This window comes from Cyprinodon variegatus, unplaced genomic scaffold, assembly GCF_000732505.1.
Source record: "Cyprinodon variegatus isolate N-32 unplaced genomic scaffold, C_variegatus-1.0 Scaffold83, whole genome shotgun sequence".
In the NCBI taxonomy this organism is placed as follows: Eukaryota; Metazoa; Chordata; class Actinopteri; order Cyprinodontiformes; family Cyprinodontidae; genus Cyprinodon; species Cyprinodon variegatus.
In genome coordinates this window covers 1,084,289-1,108,466 of record NW_015150536.1, presented here as the reverse complement: position 1 = coordinate 1,108,466, position 24,178 = coordinate 1,084,289, and the positions used below count along the sequence as shown (strand labels likewise).

General features: G+C 36.2%; 1 protein-coding gene across 2 annotated transcripts in view; it reads right to left on the bottom strand.

Annotated features, from left to right (window-relative positions):
* LOC107083785 (glypican-5-like) overlaps window positions 1-24,178 on the bottom strand; it is a 113,342-nt gene that overhangs the window by 9,503 nt on the left and 79,661 nt on the right. For both annotated transcript variants that reach the window (XM_015373255.1, XM_015373253.1), the window contains one exon: window positions 15,646-15,784. In XM_015373255.1, the coding sequence (XP_015228741.1) occupies window positions 15,646-15,784 (139 nt within the window). The remainder of the gene's footprint in view (window positions 1-15,645; window positions 15,785-24,178) is intronic.

The window sequence follows — 24,178 nt, the reverse complement described above, 5'->3', positions numbered from 1 at the left end:
CAATTATAAGAGAACAGAAAGCAGACAATAGACTAATAGCATATTATATGCTGATTGGATGAGTGTCTATTTCTCCTTCTCTCTTAGCTCACAAAGTGGCCTTGACCTTGCAGGGCCTCTCCCTGTCAAGCAGTAGAGGAGTGGCAGTTTAAGCAGTTGCTGACTTTAAGGCAGCTCATGATTCTGGTTTTTCACAAGACCACTGAGTCTGCTGCATGATGCGTTTTCATTGATTTCTAATCACCAGTAACAGTGTTTACCACTGAAAAAAAAACAGCCACATAAATATAATCAAGCCCAAAGGCAAAGAGATTTAAGGAGCTTATAATGCAACATCAGCATTTACATGCAAATAAGTCTTCAAAATCTATGGGCTGAAATTGAGATTATTTCCATAATAGCATAAGCCTCCATTAATGAGTCGATTTCTGATATGTTCCTTTTTTTTTCTAAAATTGGGTATATCTGCTTTAAATGTGGGCGGAAACAATTACATATACAGTCAATAAAATGGCTTACCTCAGCGTACATTAATCAAAATCAATCTTATGCAAGCAATATATTGCTATTTACTAAAACAACATGGGTTTGCCTGGACCTGTCTTTTTAAATCTTAAATCTTGCAAGAATTCCACCAATTCCACCAACTCTTATCTTCATCATTGTGCATAGTATACCTCCCGAAAAAACAAACAAAAGAAATATGCCAAATATTAATTTGAACTTGAATTTTCATTCAATAGTAAGGGTGACTTAGCTTATGCTGAGCAATGCTTATATAACACTTAAGCTGCTAGAGGAAAAAAGTTTTTCCATTTTGCTGTTTTCTACTGAAGCTCATTATTCATTATGCCACAAAGTTATTGTTGCGATAAATTTTTTGTTATCTCTTATTTATTTTCTAAAAAGAGGTTACATAAGTCCCAGAGTCAAAGTTCTTACTGTATCTGTGTCACCTAACTTCAGGAGGTGATCCTCTGAACTGTTGCTACAAACTTGTTCCACTGTCACAGATGATAAACTTTTTTGCTTTTTGTGCATTGCTGGCTCAGAATTTATCTGTTAAAAGAGTTTTGGTATAGTTTTTCTGCTCAGTCTGACTTCAAAGATCTCATGTTGGTTGAGGCGGATATTCACTTCTTCTGAGTAGGGTTCTGCTGGGTGTCATTGGTAGAAGGGGCATATTCCTTTTCACTGTTGCTGCTTGAAAGCTGTATTTAGAGATTGCTGTAAACAGTATTGCTGTGTTTCAAGAAAATATATATATAATTGCATATATGTACATATATTTACATAAATATATGTGTATATTTACATATATTTTACATTAAATACAATGGATTGGTGTAAATTAAATTTTCAGGAAGCTTAACATTGAAATGATGCTATCAGATTGATTTCTCATTGAAGAAAACAAAAAACAAAAAACAATAGCTTATGTAAAACCAGTCTAATAAAAAAAATTAGGGAAATGTAAAACATTAGTGGGTCATGAAGAAAAGGTTTAACATCTCTAAATAAGTATTATTCTCATGCAAATATTTTGAGGAAAATAACCTCCTGTATTACTGTAGCAGTAAAATGTGTTTTAAGGAGATGCAATGTTTCCATTACTGTAGTTAAAGTAAGTCAGCAAAATTTGTGGAAGGTTGTAAGAAAAGAAAATTTTTTCTTTAGTGACCTGTTAGGAACTTCAGAGGCATGTCCCTTGAGTGGTCAATATTAACCAATTTTCAAAACGATTTTCAATTGATATTTTGGGGTATCCATTTTTAGATATGTTTCAGAGAACAACTCTGTATTTTGGTGTTTATTCATTATGTTGAATCCAATGCTGTTTGCAAAATGAAAACAAGATCTCTGTGTTACTGTTTCACAAGAACACTTAAGTTTCCAGGAACTCACGTAATATGTTATGTTATGTTACGTAATGTTGTAGTATCCCACTGTATGGAAGTACAGTAGATGATGCAAAGTGGAGAAGAGGCAGGATTTACATTGCTGCCTATCTATATCACTGTTATCATTACCTAAAAATTTATGTCACTTTTATTTTATTTTGGCAAACAAACATAGACACACAAAGAAACATTTTATCTAAAAATGTTTTCTTAAATATTGAAACTTTGTATGTATAAAACAGTACAAACAAGAACGATACTTCATTCCTAATGGGAAACATGTAGGAGCGAAAGAGTGCCAAATCTGAGGCCTGGGTAGGATACATATCATTGCCCAAAGCTACCATAGCAACCAGCAATACAGTGTGGCAACTCCAGGGTAGAGGTCACACCAAAGGCATCTGTCAGGGCTATTGAGCTTCTAGGCCAGAAAAAAAATTATATCCTTAGCACAGACAAAAACACAAATATACATGCGTATGTTGGCATATGGGCCTCTGGGAACACAGTGACCTGTACTGTTTATAGGGAAAGATTTGCAAGACAATTTGAACAGTTTAGGAGAAAGCAAACTCTATCTAGCAGTTAAATGTCCAGCATGTCTGTGTATTGCATGCAAATGCAAGCACATATACACAAATATCACCAAACCATGGTACAAAGAATACACATAACACCTGTGTGCTCACTGAGATACCAGATGCCTCATTCAGGTGGCAGGTGTCAGGTTGTCCTTGCAGACAGACAAGCATGAAGGATGCAGAAATAAACTCACATTTATTATCATTCACCCTGTCTTTTACCATCCTACAAGGACATGCACATCTTTCATCATCATCTATTATAGTCCACCATTATAGTCAACAGGAAGTGTACATAGCGTACTAATTTAAAAATTAATTTTTTTCTCCTAACATTTGTGAAAACACTTTATCAGTAAGCAGACTGAAGATAAATACTTTCCAATGAATCTATGCTGCTTTTTTTTTTTTTTTTTAGAAAATAGATCTTCATATAATTTGTGATAATACCAACAACAGCAACTGTACACTCAGTGAAATTTTCTTACTAAGTTTTTTCTGAATAGTAATCTCCTAAATAAAACTATAGAAATGAAGCTGGCGCCTAAGGAATAGTAATTACTCAATATCAGCAGGTTTCCTCTGAAGACTTTTCAAAAAAAAGTAAAAACAAACCACTGGACTTGGTTTCCAAGTTTTCAAACTTGGAAACCAAGTCCAGTGGTATGTTTTTACTTTTTTTGGAATGACTATGACCTGGATGAATGAGAATCTTCAGCAACACTTTGAAGACTTTGTTTCTATGAAAAAGTACACAGTTTTGATGTTGGTTTTTGAAATAAAATTCTATAAACAAGCTAAATATTTATAAATGCTTATATAATCAGTGACTTAGCAGGACAAAAGCTGACAGTTGGTTGGTGGAAAGGAGCAAACACCAAGTCTAGGCACTATTTCTTAAATGCAACAGCAAAGTTTTAGGACTCTGTAAAGTGCCAATTCATACCTATTGATAGGGATACTAAGGTTGTTAAGATGGCCCATGGTTGTAGGGGAACACGATTTGTCCCAAGAGGCCGAAAGCTCTGAAAATAGATGAAGGAGCATTGTGGCTTTATTCTGTTCATTAAACAAAGGACCTGCCCTTTTCCCTCCAAGAATTGCTGAGTTTTTTATGTGGCTTTGGCGCCCAGTCCACCTGTTGATTTTTAGATTTGGAGACTGCTCACAACTTATGACACAAGGTAGTTTTTAGAGGAGGCTGTGGGGGCACTCTAACTTTATGAATGATGCAATGCTGTTTAGATGCTAAGGCTGATTCATGGAGTGTACACTGGAAAAGCTCACAGTCGAATGTAAAGCAGCAATAGCTTTGTTTACAGTACATGTACAGAATTTCACGATTCAGATTAGAAAGCAAAAAATTATTGGACTGTATAGTTTCAATAAAACTTAAAATGTGTCATGTTAAACTTTCTGTTCTGTCATATAAATACGCCATTCTGATAGTCCATAGCGACCAGCACTTTAAGTGGAAATATGTCACACTGACTCGAGGTGCATATGCAAACTCAGCTCAGCTTGCCTCATCCAGAATAACTCGATATTTTCAGGTGTCTAGATGCAAGCCTATCAAATTGCTAATCGGCATAAACCACCCCTCTCAGTCAGATAACAATTTCCTGCTGATTAGAATATCCTTGTTTACATGATACATTTTTAATCCAACCAGACTTTTATTCTGAAAACTTAGAAGTGTCACCTCATGGTAAGACTCCTCTGAGTTTGAAGGCATTGTTTTCAATCACAAGGAGGTGAATTGCCCATGCTGGGTTGGTAGTCAGTCACTGGTTCAGGTTAGTTAGCTAATTTGTTTAGGTGTGTTGGTAACAAGTTCACAAGTAATAGTTTCATGCAGCGGGAGATGGAAATATAGATATTGGCTACTTTTGTCTGTGATGGTGAATCTCTGGAAAAATGCATATAGTGAAGCTCTAAATTATTGGTTCTCACCCCCATGAGTGGTACTGATATTTGTAACATATCAGGAAGTGTGCAAAACTGTTTTACAATCAGCTCAAATGAGCATACTTCCTAGTGTAGCTAGTACAGCCCTTGACATACGGTTAAATATTATTTCATCTGAGGGAACTTGAAGTAGAGTTTTATGTATCTCTTTTAGCCTTGGAACAACTTTGATTCTTCAGATTGTGCTGGAAAGTGTTAGAATCAGAAAGATAAAGAAGGGTGTCTGTGTCTCCCTCCTGGAGCTGTTACTCCCACCACCACATCTTAGATATACACAAGACAACAAATTGATAAATGTTTTATGGGGATAGGAGCTTACAAATAGGAGGCAATGATATACACACAAAGGGAGATTGCAGAAATTAAAGTGCAGCTCTGTGTTTACTGTTCAATGTGCCTTAAATAAAACTCATTTAAGAAATGCTTGCCATATTTACTTCAAACTAATGTAAGCTAACAGTTAGGGTGCTGTTATGTCATAACTGTTTTATTTTGTTGGTGCATGTAAAATACTCTGGTGTACTGTAGTCTTCCTTGTTCACCTGCTGCAGGTTTAAAGTATGTAAATGCAATATGCATTGAATAAGCAGTCAGAGATTCTTTCTGTTTGATCTGTAATTAGCTAGTTTGGTGTGAAGCCCAACCTTTCCCAGCCCTCAGGCCTGACAGCCTGTTCCAGGTACAATTAAAATAACATATTTGCGTTGGATAACAGTGGGCCTTTGTTGCTCTGTTTAAAAGTAATGGCCTTTTTTTATTTACTTCTCACATTGCAGTGGTTTGAAACAAGACAAAACCAATACATGCCAATACTTGCTCTATCTTCCTTTGTATTTTTCAATATCATTGGAATGTCTATCTTTATTTACTTAGTACTGCCTTACAGCAGGAAGGCCAGTTTATATATTAATAGGATATGAACTGACCAAGGGCATACAGTCCAAGCAGTCTCTTGAGCTATGATGCTGGAAAGCAAAATGTAGAAAATGGCTATGAGCTGTCTATTTTCCCTCCATCACACCCCAACAGTGCTTATAATTACTGATTCATATTTGTGGTTTGTTTTTATCTGATCCAAAGTCAGATAAAATTGAAGCATTCATAACTGCTTTGTGTGTTATCATGTCAATTAAACTGGCCCTGTACCTGCAATACATGTTTTGTACAAACAACACCACAACTACATACACAGGGTGAGGTGATGACACTGGGTCATCATCCTGATTCATTCATTACTCATACAGACTACAATAGAGTACTTGGCTTACACACAGTGGGGCGCAAGGGTGCTGCCCCACTCACCCAATGACAATAATTAAGACATAAAAAAAACAAATCAAAATGTTATTATAAAACATATTATGAAATATATCAATATATTTTTTTAGATGTGTGAGATAAAAATATAATCTTTAACAACGAGTAAAGCAATTTCATTCATTGTCAGATTGGTGACCTATTTCCTCCCTGGTGTGCAAAAAATCTCTCCCCATAAACTCTTGGTAAAAGTTGTACATGTGCAATTGCTCCTCTTTAATGCAAAAGATAGGAACATCCTGGAGAACAGCTCTCCTAATAACCCCAGGGCTGAAAGCAACTTTATTTGCACACCACCTCCTGCCACAGAACTACTTCACAGTCGTCTGTATAAAGTGGGTCTGATTGACAGGTTTATAAAATCATTTAGCAACAAGGCTTGGCTAACTGCATGCAGCGAGGCTAAACCTTTATTCTGCTTTCCCAGCCTCCTTTTTCAAACGTCAGGATCCTACCCAGCATGATTAAAGACAGGTAGGACTGATTTAGAGCAATTTTCAGAAAATTCTATCAAGCTCTTTTTCGTTGTTGGTTCATGTAGATACGCTGGTGGGATACCTTAGTATATGTTTGACTGGTTTTTGGTATGTGTCTATTTTGAAGTTGCAGTATAGCCCCCCTTGGAGGAAACTCCACAAGCCACCACTGTTTAGCACCCTACATGGAAATGGCTCAAATCTGATTTTTTTGGGCTTGAAAAGATCAAATAAAAATTTTCCACTTCATTCTCTGTCTAGAACTCCCAAGGCCGTCATTTTGACGGTTCTGATATTTTAAAGGGAAAGAACTTTATTTATATTAATCATATGTTGGTCATGTTACCTGACATTTACTGTTTCTATATTTCCTTCATTTTCACCTAAATAAAATTTTTATTTCAAACTTTGAACCTGTGTAGTAAAACACATGTGCCATTTATATATATTTTAAATATAAATTTAGACCACATTTAATAATAGCATACAATACAGCCTTTCAAAAATATATATCTAGCCCTATTTTAAAGTTTACATAATCACAATGGGTTTATACGGCACACTATAACAATTTCAGTTGATGACATCATCACTAATCATGCGGTCCATTGGGAAAAATGTCACCTGTCAAATTGACGGCCAGTGGGAGTTCTAGTCATATCAGAAATCTGGGAGTCCTAGTGTTAAAAAATGTTTGTCTTCACTGTAGGTCATAGTCATATCTAGTCCCTGATTGTTATTCGCCATGCAAAATTATTTTATTTTTCAAACAAACTGAATAACTGGATAACCTAAATTATGGATGAAAAAAAATAATAATTTCTGTTGTAATCCCTATATGTTTATTCAATAATTGAGGAGCAATGGGGTTATCCATCGATCCATCCCCTGACACGCTTGTCCCAATTGGGGTCGCAAGGGGTGCTGGTGCCTATCTCCAGCTGTCAATGGGCGAGAGGCAGGGTACACCCTGGACAGGTTGCCAGTCCATCGCAGGGCAACACAGAGACAAACAGGACGTACAACCATTCATGCCTAAGGAGAATCTAGAGAAGCCATTTAACCTAACACTCATGTTTTTGGACTGTGGGAGGAAGCTGGAGTACCTGGAGAGAACCCACGCATGCTCAGAACATGCAAACTCCATGCAGAAAGACCCCGGGCTGGGAATCGAACCCAGAATCTTCTTGCTGCAAGGCAGCAGTGCTACCGACTACGTCACTGAGCAGCCCACTGTGTCCCTGAGCAGCCCACTGCGTCACTGAGCAGCAATGGGGTTTGTAAATTGAAAATCTTATTTATTTTGTCAATATATTGTTTGTACTTAAAATGCAATTACCTGGAATCTATTTATTGCAGAACCTCAAATTAAGTCCTATCCCTAATAATAAAATATCAGATTTGTTTAAAATTGACATGATTTTTAATAAATAATATTATATTGCGATATATATAGATATCAAATTGTTCTCCACCACTAATGTTAAGCATGGAGTACATTCAGTTTAGCAGCAGTTAGCCATTGTAGTCTGATATCAGTAAATGCCCTATATTTAAATTAGTATTTTCTGCTGTATTAAATTTTGTTGGATGCCCAATATAAAAACTCAGGACTCTTTGCCCTCAGCCTTCCAGGTGCTGTCACTGATCTCACGCGAACACATCTCTATACACTCATAACTTTGTCAATGCAGTCTTTAAATATCAAATAAGATAGATTAAGAAACAGGTGGAAAAATTATTCTGTCAAAAAACTTGCCTTAACCCTTTCTGGCAAAAGTTATATTTTCTTTAAAAAAATCAATATGCATCTCGTAAGTCGCCAAATGCTACAGTTAAATTTGATTCCAGGGTAAATTGGAAAAAGGGGTGCACAGGGGTTTCATGCACATAATAACTTTCAAGTTAGATTGATTTGCAGTTTTCAACAAGGAGACTACTATAGACACATTTGTTTAGCATTTCAAAAATTAGGTTAACTGAATTAAAATCTGGATAAACACATCTTGAGATAAATAAGTGTTTGCTCTATTACTGTAGCTCTCTAGCTGTCTAGTGGTGCAGTTCATGCTTTTGTGTGGCTATGGGATCAGAGCCCTGAGTCACTGGCATTCAATCTGCTTTTGTTGGTTAACTTTCCAGCAGTCACACAAAGCTCTTAATTGTATGGATATTTTTCACTAATTTCCGTGGTTTGTTACTCACACCACAAGCCTCCATTTTATAGCCTACTGCTATACCAGATAAGTCTGGTGGTTGGCCTGCTGGGGAAGCTTAGTCATACAAGACCCACAAATACTGCTTTAAAACGAAGTGATGACGTTTTCTAATGAGAGCTAAGCTCCTCCGATGCCTTGGGAGCATTTTCAGTTGATATAGTCCAAGCAGGTGCTATAAAACCAGAGGGAAAAGCATGTTCGACAGGAAAAAAAGGAGTCCATCGAGAGGTAGGACAACTTAAACGATCATCATCATCATCATCATCATCATCATCATCATCATCATCATCATCATCATCATTACCGTAATAGTTGACAACAGTAACTTACTGTAAAACTAAAAAGAAACATTTTTGTGATTTGAAGTATTGTATGTTTAATAGATTATAATATATATAATATATATATATAATTTATTTAATACCTCTAAGTTTAAAAGTTGTTGTTTTCTAAAACCATTTTAATTTATATTTTTCTCAAAATAGAAACCAAAACTTAACTTATGTGCATTTTTATATAGTTTTCATGTAGGAAAGAGCACTCTGCTAAAATGGCTTGAAGTATTATGAATTCCTACCACGTTTATCTACAAACCACGCTATCTTCCTGTCCATTAAAAGTTATTCCAGATCCTGTTGTTCCTTCTTCTACAACACCACTCTTCCCGGAGGAACATTCCCTGATCCCGTTGAGCCATAGATAAAAAAGTAAGGGAAATGGCAGCCTCACTAGTAATATCCGCACCTGGGACACAGCCACTACATCTGTTGGCCAGCCAGCTTCTATGCACACAGTCTACAGGAGGAACCATGGAGGGGGGAAAATCCAGGGTTAGTGGAGTTCTGGGAAACCACACAGAGATTTCAAGCACCAAATCCACCACGTATGTTCTTAAACCTTCTCTCTCACGGTAAACCGAGCCATTGAATTGTATACTGAATTTATGTTCTCTGATACTTATCTATTATCTCACATGTATCTCATTACTCATTAATGTGAACAAATTAAAATTCTCCTGACAGAAAAGATATAAACCGGCCTAGTGCTGTTCCCAAAAATCCTAAAGAAATTTCAATGGGTTCTAAAAGAATATTGAGATAAACTGTATCAAATACAGCACTGGGATCTAACAGGACAAGTACAGATGCAGTTGGCAAGGATCTAGGACTTTCTGTGGAATGTCATCCAGCCGTTCTGGGTCCCTGGCTGTTCAGAAGCTGCTAGAGGACCACTAAGTGGATGTGTCACTGTGGTGGTAGTCTTGACTCCAAAGCTACAAAAATACTATAGTAATTACAGGTACTGTTATCACTAAAGGAGGCAGAGGAATAACTAAATATCTGACACACACAGCAGGAGAGAGGAGGGGGAGCTTTAGAGAGTCTGGGAAGCATCAGGGAAGACATAGAAAGAATCAATAATAGTGCGAAGCTAGCACTAGGCTGGCTACCCCTTACCACTACATAGATATAAAACGCATGTAAGCTTAAAAAGTTGTGAGAAAAGTGCAGCAAGAGAACATATTTTTAAAAGTGCTTCTGTACAGTTAAAGTAACTTAGATATATCACGGAGAAGATAAATAAGCTCAAATAGAGTCTACACAGAATCCCAGATGATAGGTCAACATCACAAAAATAGGTAACATGGAAAGAACGCAGGATGCTGCAATCGAGGACTGAAGTGGCCCCTCCTTCCCCACACTTTAGTCTCTTTAAAGTAGAAAAACAGGATTTTTTTACTGCCTTTTATTTTTTTCTCACTACTGCTCCAAAGCACAAGACTGACTTGCTGTGACTAAGAGATTTCATCAGATTCACCATAATTAGCTTGTTATCTCTAACACTCCTCCTAAAATACATTGAGCCAAACCTCTAGGTCCTTCACAGAACAGCTTTTTTTCATGTATACCAAGGTAAATTTACAATGCAGTGACTCTGTTTACTATTGTATGGAGTTTTAAATGTGTTTGCCTCCACTGAGTTTTGTTCAAGAGTGGTAGAATGAAGAAAGTTAAGTAGCTAAATTGAATTCCACCCTGATCTGGTTTTTGTTATTGAAAAAAGATAACAACATATCATTTCCCATTCACTTCGCAATGATCCAATAAAAAATAATTTGTTTATTTTGGATTAATAGATAAAATCATACTAGTGCATGCACTTTAGTTATAGATGTGATAGTAGCATGACAGTATACTGTACAGTAGGATATGGATACTTTGCAAGGCACTGTTGTACCAGACACACTACTGTTTAGTCTTCTGACAGTGGTCATACTAACTGCATCTGCATTTGTGTGTGAATAAGAAGTTGAAGTGACAATAATTATTAAATAATAATAAAAAATGATAATCATTATTAAATACCAGAAAGCTTATATGTAATGTTGTGTTTCAAATATGCCACATTCCTTCAAGTTTGTCTTTGCCCTCTTGGTGGCATCACAGAAGTAGATTTGGAAATGAAAAGATGCTGTAAGACTGTGACAGTTCTAAGGATTGCCCCCACCCCAACAAATAACTTAAAGCAAAATGCCTAACCCAAGAGAATGCCAGCTTGTAAAAAAAAAAAAAAAACGACAACAAAAAAACCCAGAAGAAATCTGATATGGTCTTCAACACCTGACACATAGAACATTGGCATAGGGGATATAAGCATCCACCTTTCGTTGAGCCTGAAGTCCTGGCTGGACTGACGGTTTAGTGCTCAGGTTTCTGGATCTGGCTGACGCCTTTGAGCACACTTTAAATAACTGGCCCTTATTCTCCCTGGAAAAACTGTTGAACTGGATGTTCAAATTCATTACTATTTAGTAGTTAATTGGCTGCATATAATTTTTCTACTACATATGCAATAAATTGGTATTGTTTTAGGCAATTTCCACATGTGAACCTTTTGGCCAATTCATGTACTACAAATTAGCAACACCTTGTAATTTATTTTTCTTAAACTTTGATAATTGCATGGAATCTCTTTAGGAAATGTCCTGCAATGAGCATTTTTTGCTTTTTTTCCACAGATTTGTAAAAAAAAAAAAAATCTCAGACAGGACTGTTTTACCCATGAGAAAGGAAGGAAAAAAAATCTTGATGAATCAACATTTAAAAAATCTCTTTTCCTAATAGAGAGATAGTGGTCTGAAATACCATGAAAAGTGTTTTAGAGATTAATGTGTAATGAGCCATCTACAAATGAATAGCCCCTTTGAAAGCTGCATTGTAAATTTTCCCATGGATAATGCAGTTAATAAGCCCTGGTCACGCCACAAAATGTACCACAGAAGAGGCACTCATAGCCTCAGAGAAGAGGGATAATACGTTTCATTAAAGACTTGCCGATCTTTCCTCTCTACCATGATTGTCAAAATGGCGGTTTGAACATGACCAGACCTTGTTTAGCTGGCACATATTACACCAGCGTGTCCCCTGGCAAGACAAGTAAGATCACAGCTAAGATCAAACAAGGATTAAAGCAGAAAGTCATACTACTCATTCTTATAGAGAGAAACAGCAGAAGATATTCATTAATTTAATTTCCACTTTTTCATCGTTTCATCATCTTTTCATCATATACATTTTTGTTTTTAGATTTATATGTATCTACTTAAAGTACATAATAAACTCCAGCTTTTCTTCTTGTTTTAACAATTTTCATATTTTATATGAGAATATATATTTCTGTTAAGTATGGTAGAAAATTAATATTTAAGCAATTCCATAAATAGATATCCCATTTTTTTTAAATAAGCAATCAATCCTTTCGGAGTTATGTGTGATAAATAAATCTTTTCTTTGTAGATTAGAACTGGTTTTTTTTTTTCTTGTAACAAAAAAGGATGGTATAGTTAGAGAAAAGTCCATTATGACCTGGACTTTTAGAGTGCTGAATCTCAAGAAAATGTCTTCAATCTTTACTAAGCCAAAAGAACATAATTTCTACCATTATCGCCAAAATAAAAAAGCTAATCTGCTGTAGGAAAGCAAGCCCAACTTTTAGCTTGAAATAATGATAACCAAGCCAATGTCGAAAAATCAGAAACAGTGGTTTTGTTTGACAGATACGTCAATTGGTTAAAATCCTTTGCCAGACTGATCAACTGAGAAAGTCACCACAGTGCAGAGTATTTTTGGGACTTTCAGATGCCTGAAAGAGACTGTAGGTGTGAAAATCCTGATTTGTGTCTACGAAACAAATAAAACCCCTGATGTGTGGCCTGCTGCTAAAAGCTAGAGAAAAACTCAAGCATGGCATGACATTTATATCAAAATACCAACGAGCAAATAAACATACTCACATGTATGTTAAACTGTTTCTGCACATGGTTTATCTACCACTGCTTAACTAAATCACACATGCATAAGAAACTGCCGCTTCTGTTATGATCTTGGCACCTTTAGGATGGGTTTTTGCCTTGTTGCTCTCCTCTGCTTTGCTCCGGGCCTTTGCTCATTAGCTCTTATCACATCCACCCGTTCCTGCTGCTACTTAAGCCTCAGGACCCCAGCCTTTGGTGTCAGATTATTCAAGAGTCTTAGCGAAACTAACTCTAGCGTTCCCTGTGTTTAGTTTTGCCAGTTCCTGATCTGTTTTCTGCCAAAGGACTTTCTCCTCGTGTGAAATAAAATGTGTTTTGACAGGCTGGGTTGAGACAAACCTCTTCTGTGAGCCTCATCCTGAATGGGCCTTTCAGACAAGATCATACAGGAAGTATTGTCAGGAAACTGATCGATTTCAGTTTGTTCACGTTAATGACAAATCTTCCTCATGCTCAAAAGTCACCTGTGTACCACAGGGATCAGTGCTAGGACCAATTCTCTTTACTATATATATGCTCCCAATATGAAGAGTTATTAGACAGCATGGGATTCATTTCCACTGTTATACTGATGATACCCAGCTATATCTGTCTATAAATCCAGATGAAGCTAACCCATTACATAGGCATGTCTTGAAGACATAAAAACCTGGATGACTCTTCAGTTTCTGCTTCTGAATGCAGACAAAACAGAATTTATAGTCTTTGGAACATAGTCTTTGAAAAATAAGCTGATTAGTCAGTCACTTCATTTGGATGGGATTAAACTGACTTCAGATAATAAAGTAAAAAGTCTTGATCAGGACCTGTCATTTAAATCCCATATCAAANATAAAGCCTTAAATGGCCAAGCTCCATCTTATATCAGAGATCTGATTTTTCCTAACAGAGCACTTCGCTCCCAATCAGCAGGTTTACTAGTGGTTCCTAGAATTTCTAAAAGTAGAATGGGGGGCAGGTATCTTTGTTATCAGGCTCCTCTCCTGTGGAACCAACTACCAGTTTAACTCCGTGAGGCAGACACCCTTTCTATTTTTAAGGGTAGGCTTAAAACTTTCCCTTTTGATAAAGCTTATAGTTAGAGTGGCTCAGGTTATCCTGAGCTATCTCTATAGTTATGCTGCTATGGGCTTAGACTTCTGGAGGACATAGGGACCCCTATTTCATCATTCTGCTTCATTCAATCTATATTCTCCCACTCTGCAGAATTTGTTAATTCAATCTCTAACGTTATGCTGTCTCTGCTTTTTATCATAGTAGCTTTCGTCATCTTTTCCTGTTTGGCTGTGACACCATGCTGGAGAGAAATATAAGCTGTGCTGCTGCCACCTTTGTTTATAGATTTTGGAGATCTGCCTGTTTTTCCAGTGTAATACTGTTTCTATGACTGTGACGGGCTGGATGTGCTCTCTTCGTCCTCTGGCATGGGAGCTGGCTCAGAGCTCATCTGCCTGGCTGAGTGTTTCCTGGACAGGGCCACCTTTTATAGCTGCATTTTGTGTCTCTGCTTCAGTCTCCTTGAACCCCAGTCTGCCTCGGCAGATGGCCACTCACACTGAGCCTGGTTCTGCTGGAGGTTTGTTAAAAGGGAGTTTTTCCCCTCCACTGTTCCTACCAGCATGCTTAGTGTGAGGGATTGCATTTGAGTCAATGAGTCAATGCAATCAACTGGTTTTCCATAGATAGAAAACTGAATCAATTTGATTGTATGATCTGGTGAACTGTAAATTGCTTTGAAATGACATGTGTTATGATTTGGCGCTATATACATAAACTGAATTGAATAATGTCAGTCCATTGTAAAAAAAGGAAAATTGCACAGTAACACGTTTACACTGGGTTTTCAAAGTTATTATCGTAGTACTTAAAACTAAACAGATAGGTATAAAAAAAAGGCATAAATATTTAACTGTGCAGTAATCCACCTTATTACTATGGGGGGTAGGGAATTAGACACATGAAACAGTCCTTTGAGAGTTCTAATACAGTTGATAATTTGAAAACATTCAATATAGAAATGGGGTCTTAGAACAGAGTTGACAGTGACTAAAAAAGTTTTAATAGAGTGACATTTTATGGTGTTTTATCAGTCATAGCTTTTATACCTTTTGCAGAAAAATATCATGTTACCATGAGCTTTTTAAAAATAGTTAATAAATCCTCATAGTAGATCCTCAATAGCTAGTCTGTAACCCAGAGGAGCAGATTTTAGCATTACTGGAAAGAGCCACTTCAAAAAAGTATTGATAAATCGGATTTCTAAACTGTAGCTGGTCAGGCTATTCTTTTCTAGTATTATATTTGTCTGGAAATTATGCTGATAGACTCAAGATCAGCTGATTGGGTATTTCGACTAATTTGTTAGATTGATAACGTTACAGAACTCTACCAACATACCTTTTACACTGTTGTAACTTCACACCTTTTTTAAAAGTACTCTTGTAGAAGCGTAGGTACGCAATATCTCTTTATATCTGAAATCTATCCCACAGAATAAGTTAGAGTATTTTAAATTAAATGGGAGCTCCATCTGACTCATTTTTAGCCTTCCTTCCCAGTGTGGATTTACAGTGAAACCTCTAAATACAAAGTTATTTTATGTTTTAAAAGGAAGCTTGTACCAAAATTTCTATTTAGAAACATTTGTACTTTATACACAAAATAAAAAAATAAATAATTACTCCTCACTTCTCCCAAATCCCAGATGTATCAAATAGATTATAAGAGAAAAGTGCAGCTTGAATTCAGATTGTTTAACAGTACTCTATGGTTTTGGAAATCTCTTTGAATGTTTCTTAAACAAGAAGTCCTGAGCTAAACTCTGAATATAATCTGTTTATGTAAAGAAAGAAAGACTCTTGTGCTTACAGTCATGCTCTTCACCATCCCCTGAACTTTGGCAGCCATCTTCATCATCACAGTCTGTGGTGCTTCCTTGTTCTTCCCCGCTACCCAGTTCTTCCCAGATTTCAATTTCACCAAGTTCAGGGAACTTCTCCTGGGTTTCCTACAAAGAACATATGGCATCAGCATGACAAGAAGAACATTTTGGGCTAGAAATGCATTTTCAAGAGTTATGAGAGTTATGAGAAGATAAACAACAGGCCAGAACCACTGGGGGAAAAAGGAAGCTTAAAACAATATATAATGAAAATGGCAAATAAACAGCATAAAAGACACAAAACATTCCAAAATTATGAGAACTTGTACGATATATAAAACCATCCTTGGTTATATGGGAGAGAATTGTTCTATGTGTGCTCATTTCTAAAGATTAAACAAAGCCTATTTTTCTTGGGTGTATCAAGTTTTCTAAATGTTGGATTAAGCTCAAAATATCCTGGGGTAGATCAACATGGGTGTTTCATTACAACAAAGCCCCGAGGTGGTAGGATCGTGTGTTCCATATATTCCCAACCATCTTTTCAAAGAAGGATTTGCTCAAACAAAAAAAAAAAAAAACACCAAAACTTTCATTTATGCAAGCACTCTATTTGAATAAAATACAGATTTATGTTGGTCACATCATAGGGAATCTGTTGCACCCCAAGAGGTAGAAGAAAACTTAATCCAAACTATTGAATGCATGGAATCACAGACATTCTTTTAGTTGACGCTGCAGTTTTTACACATCATTCTGCAAAGACACTGGTACCATTAGTAGGACCAGCTGTAATAACTGAGATTCAGATGGGAGCTATATCTTGTAAAACATACCACGAGGTAAACAGGAGGAATAGAGAAGGAATTATTGATTAAGATTGGTGACAAATGTCCTTGCAACTGACACCAGACTACTGATTCACACACTTGGCAGTGAGTATTCTCCACAACAAAACCTTTTAGTACACTTTACATGCCTAAGGAGTGTTTGGGAAATAATGCAAATAACAGCTGGCATGTTGCAGTGCATGTATGGTATGTGGTAAAAACTAGGAAGCAAGGAAATTAGTTGCTACAAAGAATAAAATTAAATAGATAAAAAAAAACTCTGCCACTCTAATATCTGAAAAATATATTATTCGACATATACCAACATAGGTAAGAACATTAAATGAACAACTTAAAATGTTGGTAATAAATAAAGTTGTTGGCCGCTTTGCTATTAAAAAGGAGTATATTCATTATATTTATATTCATTATATTTATATTTTTTATCATTCATTCAAAGTATTCTTAAACTCTACAACTTTATACATTGTTAGGCATAATAGATCTATAAACTTCTCAAAAAATTATAGTTGTTCCTATATAAAATTTAACTCCTATATAATAGTATAAGACGCAATTCCATTTGTTAGGTGTAGGAGAATAGGAAGATACAGAGTAACCTAAGTAGATATAATAGCCCAGATTGATAATAAATAATAAAGTTAGTTTTGTCAAGAGCCAGGCTAATAAAGGAAATGCATGTTCTTTTTCAGAGGTAAAAGTTGCAGCAGGGAACTGAGTTTTTTGATAAGATAGCAGTGTTAAATGATGACAAAGGATAGATAACTGCCCACCTGGCAGACACATAGTACATTGAAGTAAAATGTTTTCCAATCTCATTGTCATTCTGTTGACACACTGAGCCACAGCTCTGTAACTGTACCATTTTTCTGCTAAACTTTGATTTAATCATGTTAAAGTTCAGGACTTAAAAATAAGTGTGGATATTTTGCTCTAGAGGAGGGATAATGCAAATGTTCCTTAAACTAGCATTTAAACTGTGCATTCTACTTGACCTCAAATGCAGCCATCGAACAAGACTTTTATCTGCGGCGATTGCGATTAAGCCCAAGCAATCACATACTAGAGCACACAGTTACTTGTTAATGGTATTCTTTTTCTGCACAGCAAACCTAACAACAAGACCTAACTATCAGTCAGTTAACACCAAAAATTGTAGTTAACAGCTGAGATATTTTTAGGGCCTGAGGTAAAGGGTCCTGAAACTGTTATGTCTTTAAGTTGTCAATTTTACCTTTATTCAATGTAAAATGAACAGTTGGTTTGCTTGATGTATTTTATGCATTTTTTTAATGAAGACAAACGCCTTCAGGTCATCTGGGGACACAGTATGCACTGGTTTGTGATCTGTTGTTAAAGATGTGTCATTATACATACAGAAGACATACAACGAAATTTCATCGAACAAATCAAATGGACGGCTAGTCTGAGCCGCTGCAACTTAGCCTGCTGCCACTATTGCCAACTTGCCAAGCATGTCTTTAGAGGTGGGATAAATTGGAGTGACGCAAGGAGAACATGCAAACTCTGCACGACACCACTGTGCCAATCTGCGTAAAGTATCAGACAGCATCCCGCTACAGCTAAAGAATTGAAGGAATTGAAGTGACTTAATGAAAATAAAGGGCTGATTGTATTCATTGTGATCATGGATCATGTCCAACCTATTCCTCACATGTAGCAGCAGAATTATAAACTGGTATAATTGCAGATAAAATGCCTCGGGTCTCGGTTCTAAGCTCCATTGGTGGATATAGTAGGTTTAATTTTAAAAACAACGGTTACAGGTCAAAACGAAGCAAGGCTGCTAATTGGGACTTCTCATAGTGAATAATAGGATGTTCATTGCTTGGCTATCCCCTGTAAAACACCATAAACAAAAACTTATCAGGCTAAGATTATCGGAAATGTTGGATTTCTGAGACTCGAGAATCGAGGGGTCCCAGTATTCCACTGAGTGTTACCCATCACCTTAACACACCACACACACACAATTATCAGGATCTCTCTCAAGGTGAAGATTGGAATACAAATAAATGTCCTGAATACAAAAGAAAAACTTCAGGGAGAAGGAATGCTTTTACCAAAACATTTTTTTTAAAACATGCTTAGAAAACCAATCCATACGATGAGAACCGTATATATTTTAGGACAGGATAAATAATTTCCACTGATAATATCTACTCTTTACTGTATGTTTACCTGATCTTGATAAAGTTCTAATTACTCACATATGTCAGAGTAGACAGAGATTTTAGGAGTAGCAACACTTTACAAGAATATTAGTCAAGTAAAATTATAGGGTCAAATACATGGTTTTATATATATATATATATATATATATATATATATATATATATATATATATATATATATATATACACTGGAATTCAGTATGAATAGGCTACGTGTGTGACTGATCTAAGAGGCAACAATGGGTGGGGTGCAGGCATGTTAAAATGATGAGTGAAAAGGTAAACCCCTTGTTGATATCAGCCCTCAGAGAGAAATTTGCAGACTGTTTTGAGAAGATTGAAAAGGAAAATCTCAAAATCATATCAACCATAGTCACCACCCACCCTTGTTTTGTTTTAACTGCTGAAGAGATTTTGATTTATCCAGACAAGTTATCATAACCAAAAAAAAAAAAAAAATGGTATGTATAATTAATCATACATTATCAGTAAAGAATATCTTTTTATGATTTCAATGTAAGACAGGTAAGAGAAAATTAAAGTTCTCAAAATCAGATGAAACAAATTATTATAAAACTAAATAGAGCTGACAAGCTTTTCCAAAGTGTATTAAGTACTGTTATTTTTTTGGACAGGTTTTAAGCAGCAGCTGAGCAACACACCCTTACACTACATGCTAGCACAAGCTTATTGTGTTACTAAATGTTAGTGACACCCTATTGGCTGTGACCTTATGTAATATTATGAATCATTCACAACAATGTTCTGTTTTGTTAGGCTGTTACACCCTGCACCTTTCACATGTTCAGTTAAATAAGCTTTGACTTATGTTTGGTGAGTGACAGATTTCATTTAAAAAAATGACAGTTTGAGAAATATCAGCATTTTTTCAGAGCATGTTGCAACAGCTCCTTGAATAACAAAAACAAAAAACGTTGAGGGAAACAGCAGGCTGATCTTGTGTTTCTGGGAACCTGTAGTATTTTTGACATCAAACTGAGATCAACTTGTTCTCTAAAAGCTGCTCTGACAAGGTACCATTTGAGGTCCCTAAACATGAATGCCCATTGTAATGGTAATAATCAGCCCACATGCTGGATTAGAACATGAAGGAGAACAGCCTCTACAGAGCATTTAAGCTTAACATTTAAATTGTCACTTAAAGACAAATGTGACCTACTTTTCTACAGATTATAAAATGCATTCATATTCTTCAATTTTGTTTTTAAATTTTCCAACCCTAAACAATAAGTGTCTAAATGCATTTAAACAACCATAGGTGGGCATGAGCATTAGAGTCAAAGCCAGAAAGGCTGACCCACCTAAAGTGCCCACAATGATGCCCTTCATATGTATTTCTTGCTAATGTTATAAATGACACTGACTCTGGTTTTCAATAAAATTGGGCATAGCCCATCCCCGGCATGAGAGGACCCATCCTGGTTATGATCTCTTCCCCAAATTCCTATGTAAAGGAGTGACCCATACCCTGTTCTCCACCCTCCACCTGGAAAACAAGGGTCCAAGCACCTCAGTATCCAACCGGACCAAGCCTCAGGCCAAACATTCCTACTAGGGAATGTAGCCGATCAAAGGTGTCCAGACTGATTGATTTAGTGATGAGGCAGAGGCTATTTCTAGATTAATATAATCTAACAGAAGTTGCAAACGACAAACCGAGTGCTTCTCTAGTTTAAAAATGAGTCTAGGAAAATCTATTTAAAAAAATCCACATCTTTGAATTTAATTATAATGGCAAAAAAATGTTATGGTCAAATCCAGTCTGGCTTCAGAAAGTTTGGTTGCCAGGCAAACACAGAGTCCTGTGTAGAGAGACCTGTTACTGTATTGTTGCCACAGCAGCAGGAAAAAAGAAGCAGAGCTCCTGTGAAGACTACATTCATCATCGTTTTCAAGTGGAAAGAATTTGTCCCCTCCCTGTCACATGCTGCCAGCTCCAGTCTCCAGTAACTCTTAAAAGCTCAGAACCTTGTAGAACATGCAATACATAAAGTGACAGCAAGTAAGATCAGAACATATATTACAGTTTTGCACATGCAATATGCAAATTAGTATTAGAATAGAATCAGATAAATTTACATTCAAAGATGAATGTTGAATAAATGTCTTCAGATCAATGTGTTTTCAACCCCAGGCAAGGCACCTCTATTGTGAAATTTGATTGGGTTGTTGGTCAAACCACAGAGCAAAGGAATATTAATTCTCATCAATCACAAAACTTTTTTCTTTTTTTACTTTCATGTTCTTTATTTCTAAAGAGTCTTTAACAAAGTTTTAATGCTTCAACCTTTAAGTAACCACAACTCCTTGATCCTGTCAGTTTTTGCACACACATGTTAAAAAAGTTTACTGGGAAGAAAGTAGGTTTTAAATAGAGGGAAAAAAGCCTGTTTTTAAAATACCCTTACAAATTAAAAGGTTTTTCACACTAACAAATCCTCCTAATTTTATGGCAATGAGCAAACTGCTAAAAAAAATAACTTTATTTTTAACAAAGATAGTTTGGTAGATCTACTTACTCGGGTTGCCCTTTTATATCACACAAGGTTTGTGTTGTGTTTCTGTTAGGATGTTACTTTTAGATTCTTTGTGCTTTAACAACCTCCGTTATACACGCCTCCATACACTGAATAAATCTACCAACACATTTCAAGACTGTGAAAACCTAACATTTGCTCTGTCTTGTGTTGTATAAAGCTGTGCTCAAACTCCTCATTGTGAAGTTACAGAAAAGATTCAAGAGCACAAAAAGAAAATTCTTATCTTGTTTCCTTCATGTGTCATCATATGGTTTTATATTTCAATGCTATACTTTTATAAGCTTTATGCTGTACTGAGGAATTTTTAATTACAGTTCATGTACACAACACTGAAACAGTCGTTCATGCAACTACTATAAGCAGGGGGGACAAAGTGTGTATTGGAAAACTTCAAAAGATGAATAAAATAATTCTATATCAAAGGTCTTGAAAACATACAAAGCCTGTGGAAACATGTTGCTCTCATTCGGTTTCTAAAGTTTCTATCCCAGCTGTCAAATAAGAGGTGCGGTACACTCTGTAGATGTCAGTCTGTTACTGGGCCAGCAAGGAGACAAGTGGGACCAATGATGCAAATACATAAGTAGAAGCAGAAATTGCAAACTAGCAGCTAATACAAATTCTGCATTCTACTGTGTACAATAAAATTGTTCCACCCACTTAAGTAGGAAGATAATTCTGTTGAATAACTAAGGAGAGTTTTAAATGAAACAATAAACTGTTCAAAAGTTTAAAAGACACTTTGTCTGCATTCATTTCCCACTGAAAATGCATTTGCGCCATGTTTGCTGTAATCTCAGGCATTGCTCCTTTTAAATCAAAATTACTCTATTCAACTAAGATAACATTTTTGATAGAATAACAGTGCTTTTAATGAGGGGCCAGTATTATCAACATAGAATATAAGATTGCTCTTGCTTCATCGAATAAAATATCATGTGTGTTAAACTGCTCATTCAAAGGTATGAAAGATTATTTTTCTCAGACATTAAGTGTCTGATTTAATTGATGGATGGCCTTACGCTGAAGCTCGAAGAAGTACTCCTACACTTGTTTACCGCTATGGCTTTTTTAAAGCAATTTTTTTTACTCTTTTGTGTAAACTGGATAATCAATGGCTGAAAAGAAATCAGACAAACCTTACCGCAAAATAAACACTTTTTTCAAAGTAACTGAAGAGAGCAAGTGGGAGAGAATAGAACCGGCTAAGTGTGTGTTTAGTAGATTATTTTCAGACATGATGTGCCCCGAAGAAGGAAAGGGTTCTGAAAACAGATGTTTTGGTCACAAAACTTCTGCTGGACAGTTAAATTACATTTAATTCTGTAGTAGGTACTGAATTTTCTTAAATTTGTAACAGCAGCAGTAGCAGAACACACCAACAAATTGTGTGTTCTCGAGGTTGGTCATAGGTTGGCTTCTTCTTTTGGAGATTTCCTGCTGACTAGGTGGATTCTTGCACTTTGCTGCCTCACTAGGTGAAATAAAAAATTTCCAGTGGAGACGTTTCCAGCATAGAGAACTTTTGCCAAGGAGGGGTCAGAGATGCATATGCATGATTCAAAAATTTACAAACAGCTGTTGGACATATCTTCCACCACAGAATCCTCTTTTCTGCCTTTAACATTAAGAGTTTAGCAGCCTCTTTATTACTGCATATTCCACTGTAAAGGAAAATTGATAAGGATTGCAGGATCCAGACAACTACTGCTTACGAGAAAAAAAATCTACAATCAATCAGTAGATTATAAGTCACAGTAAATCAGAAGCATTAATTTCATGGTGTTTTGTTGAATGGTTTTCTATTACTCTATTAAACCTGCTGTGTTTTGTCTTTCAGATATGATTTCTATCACAGTGGTTGAACAAGCAAATAAGTTTTAGTGATAAGAATCTAACATTTTAACATAAATTAACATAAAAGTGATTTTATTCATTTATTTAAAATTATACGTCCTGAAGTCGGTAATGTTGTCATATGGCTCTGTAAACATGTAACTGTAATTCTGTTTAAAACCTGCATTTTTGCTACTTGGGAAGTCTGACCCTACACTCTCATCTGACATAGCCATATAACTCAGCAAAGCTGTGACACATGGTCTGGATTCAGGTGCACTCTTCAATTCTGTAAATGTCAACGGGACACCTGCTCAATTCTGTATAGTTTCCATGACAACAAGGTACTTAACAGCTGCACTGCACAACAGGATGCTGAAGTCTAACAGAAGTGATTTTGAGCTATTGGAGGCAGACAGGTTGACAAGTAGACTGAGATATGAAGGATTCAAGATATTCAAAAACATGAGAAAAAAACATGGAAAAAAATAAGATAAAGACAGAGAATGAAAGTATATACATTTTTGACAAAATCTGATCAAATAAGAGCTACAGGGAGTTTTAGTGAAATGAGAAATGTGGACAAATGATACAATGGAAGAGAAGGATTCTTTGATGAATTAGAAGCATGAAAAATCAAACAGGAATAGACAGGGCAAAACCTGCAGACGGTAAAACTGGGAGAAAGAAAGAGAGACCTACAGATATAAAGTGGGTGATGACTGGTATACTATTTGTAGGCATAATTTCCAGGGCAACAAAAGGGTAGTCAGGCCTAGGGAAACAAAATCCTTGTCTGTTTGTCTCTGCAAACGGCCTCTGGGGAAAGTCTGAAACAGGCCTTTTCTTCTTAGTCCCTTTCAGCTCTAAACCCCATCTACATGACAAACAGTGTCACTTTGAAGCTATTTGTGTCATCTCTGCCTATCTGTCACTCATTCCTGACCTTTTGCTCTTTTTCTCTCATCTCTCTTTTTTTCCTTCTTTCACGCTAAATCTGATTTTTGCCAGGTATTCCTCTTTACACAGAATTGTTCTAATTTATTCTTGATTTTTGCCTCTGTCTAGAAAACAAAT